The sequence below is a fragment of the Silene latifolia genome, chromosome 9 (assembly GCF_048544455.1).
Source record: "Silene latifolia isolate original U9 population chromosome 9, ASM4854445v1, whole genome shotgun sequence".
NCBI classification, from domain to species: domain Eukaryota; kingdom Viridiplantae; phylum Streptophyta; class Magnoliopsida; order Caryophyllales; family Caryophyllaceae; genus Silene; species Silene latifolia.
Genome location: NC_133534.1, coordinates 22,939,449 through 22,942,236, shown reverse-complemented (window position 1 = coordinate 22,942,236; position 2,788 = coordinate 22,939,449). Strand labels below are relative to the sequence as shown.

The following is a 2,788-nucleotide window of genomic DNA, read 5'->3' as shown; positions in this document are numbered from 1 at the left end:
ACAACATGTATAAGGTGTCTAAGAGGAAGAAGGCGCCATCTTTCATGAAAGGTATTTAGTTTCTTTTAATACCCGTAATTAGTTAAAATTCATTACATATTTTGAAAATATATTAATTAATAATTGTTATTTTATTGATTACGGGTTCGTCATATGAGGAATTTACCAAGTACCGGAATAGTCCTGAGTTCAAGGAAGCATCGGCCCGGAACAAGATCAACATGAAAGGAGGAGATAAGGACGCGGAAGTTGAGCCTACTCATTATGGAGGGTCTCAATCTTTTCATGATCGTGTGGTGTTAGATGTAAGTTATTTGTCTTAGCTTTTAATTTAATAGTCTTCTAATTTAATTAGTCTCATTAATTATCATGTTTGAGTGACAATTTCCTTTTTTTTTTCCGGAAGACCAAGAAGAATAAGGGCAAGGTACCCACGATTGTTGATCTCTTTGTTGACACTCACGCAAAGAAGACAAGCAAGGGCAAGTTGATCTTCGCGAAGGAAAAAGATCAACAGTTATATGTAAGTGTCAAAAAATAAAAATTTCTTAGCTTTTTAAAGTATATGTTTTATCAATTTTTAAATAAGTAACCTCTAACCATTAATGTTTTATCAATTTTTTAGGAACAATTCCTTGTCCGTAGGAAGAACAACCCGGAAATTGATGACAATGAGCTATGGTTTGATCTTGTTGAGGGGTTCCAAAGAGGAGATGTGTATGGAGCCGGGTCGGCAAAGGAGATTTTCTACCCTCCTGCAAGAAGAAGAGGGTCAATTTCCTCCCAACAACAACCTTATACCCCAAGTGTCGTAAGTGTGCTCCAAGCTCAATTAGCCGCCAGGGAGAGGCAGGATGCCGAGAGGGAGAGGCGGGATGCCGAGAGAGATGATGAAATTCGGAGGATGAAGGAGGAAATGGAACGGATGAACTCCTTCTTCGCCAATTGCAACACTGGGTGGCGCCCGCAACCAAAGGATCCTAGAGATCCTAATTATGGAGGTGGTAGTGGAGCGGGAGCAAGTTTCCCTGTTATGTAGTTTTTTAGAGAACATGTTATTCCCGGATAATGTTAGATGACCAAAACTCGTAGAACTCGTAGTTGTGTGTATGGAACATGATTTTCTTTATCAAGTTTGGTTGTGTTGGCTTCCCATGTGTTCTCTCGCTGGAAGTGTTGGTTTATTTGCGTTTTTTACGTATTTGGCTAGGTCAAAAACGATTTTTAGGCTAAAAAAAATGTAAATTTGGCGACGGATACTGGGCAATTGGCGACGGGAAACCGTCGCTAAGTTTCTGATCATGAATTAATTTTAGGGTCATTGGCGACGGGGAACAGTGCATTTGGCGACGGAAATCAGTCGCCAAAATGGCGACCAAAAACAGTCGCCAAAATGGCGACTAAAAACAGTCGCCAATCCTGAAGAAATGGAGGTGACGTGGCTTGAAAAATAGCGACTGATGACAGTCGCTAAATTGGCGACGCAACACAGTCGCCAATTTTGGCGACGAGTTTCAGTCGCCCGCTTTAAAAAAATCCAGTCGCCAAAATTGGCGACGAAGTCCTGTCGCCAAAAGCGACTAAACCTAGCTACGAAGTGCGGGCGACGGGCCTTAGTCGCTTTATTGTTAATGGCGACTGTTCTCAGTCGCCTTATATGGTCGCCAATTACCTTATTTGTTGTAGTGTTAATGGTTTAATTTATTTATTTGATTATATTGGGTATTATTATTGAGTATTGTTGTTGTTATGTCCAATAAAGTATATTTTAATTTGTTATGTTATTGGTTTTATAAATCCTTTGATTTATATTTAAATTCATGTATGTTTTCCATTTGGTTTAATAATTTCAATGATTTATATGTGACAATGTTGATTCGTTTGTGAAGTTTTTGCCATCTTGATGTTTTACCTCTTGGTCAATATATTTTTTATATGAATTTTAAAGCATCGTGAAATTTATGTGAATGCAGATAAGACAAAGCATCACGTGGGTAATCTGAAGAGGGAAGAAATACAAAAGGCACGAAACTGAGGTAAAATCTATCTATACAATATAATTAAAAGGCTACTTAAAACATTTAATTTTAATTCACATGGCATTTTTATAGAGGTTAACACTAATTCATTTATATTAATTACTTAATTATTTATTTTTATACAATATTATAAAAAGGCAAAACTATGTATTAAAGAATTAATTATCTCCAAAATTGTCACATGCTTATAAGTACCAAAAAAAATAAAAAAAAATAGTAGTTGCAATCACTAAAAAACAAATATAAACTCTTTATTTTCCCCTCATAAATTTGGTTATTAATCTACCTATTTATTTAACTTTAATTCCATAAGATAATTAAAAAGCAAGCGATACTATCTACCATTATTATTCTGCATGTCATGTTTTAATTTCGGAAGATAATTTCTAAACCATTCTCAAGCAAAGTAGATTGTGTAAAATAATAATAATAATAATAATAATAATAATAATAATAATAATAATAATAATAATAATAATAATAATAATAATAATAATAATAATAATAATAATAATAATAATAATAATAATAATAATAATAATAATAATAATAATAATAATAATAATAATAATAATAATAATAATAATAATAATAATAATAATAATAATAATAATAATAATAATAATAATAATAATAATAATAATAATAATAATAATAATAATAATAATAATAATAATAATAATAATAATAATAATAATAATAATAATAATAATAATAATAATAATAATAAAGCAAACTTTTCACATTCC

General features: G+C 31.9%; 1 protein-coding gene across 1 annotated transcript; it reads left to right on the top strand.

The window, feature by feature from the left end:
- The first annotated feature begins 200 nt into the window (after nt 1-200).
- LOC141602513 (uncharacterized) lies at nt 201-1,155 on the top strand. Its single transcript, XM_074422762.1, has 3 exons — nt 201-305; nt 407-523; nt 626-1,155. The coding sequence occupies exons 1-3, from the start codon at nt 222-224 to the stop codon at nt 1,037-1,039; spliced, it is 615 nt and encodes a 204-aa protein (XP_074278863.1). The 5' UTR covers nt 201-221; the 3' UTR covers nt 1,040-1,155.
- The last annotated feature ends 1,633 nt before the right edge of the window (nt 1,156-2,788 follow it).

Bases quoted from the DNA above. Each gene is read 5' to 3' on its own strand.
- LOC141602513 (XM_074422762.1), top strand. From the start codon at position 222: ATGAAAGGAGGAGATAAGGACGCGGAAGTTGAGCCTACTCATTATGGA. The intron at 306-406 runs GTAAGTTATTTG...TTTTTCCGGAAG, and splicing joins ATGATCGTGTGGTGTTAGAT to ACCAAGAAGAATAAGGGCAA. The intron at 524-625 runs GTAAGTGTCAAA...TCAATTTTTTAG, and splicing joins AAAAAGATCAACAGTTATAT to GAACAATTCCTTGTCCGTAG.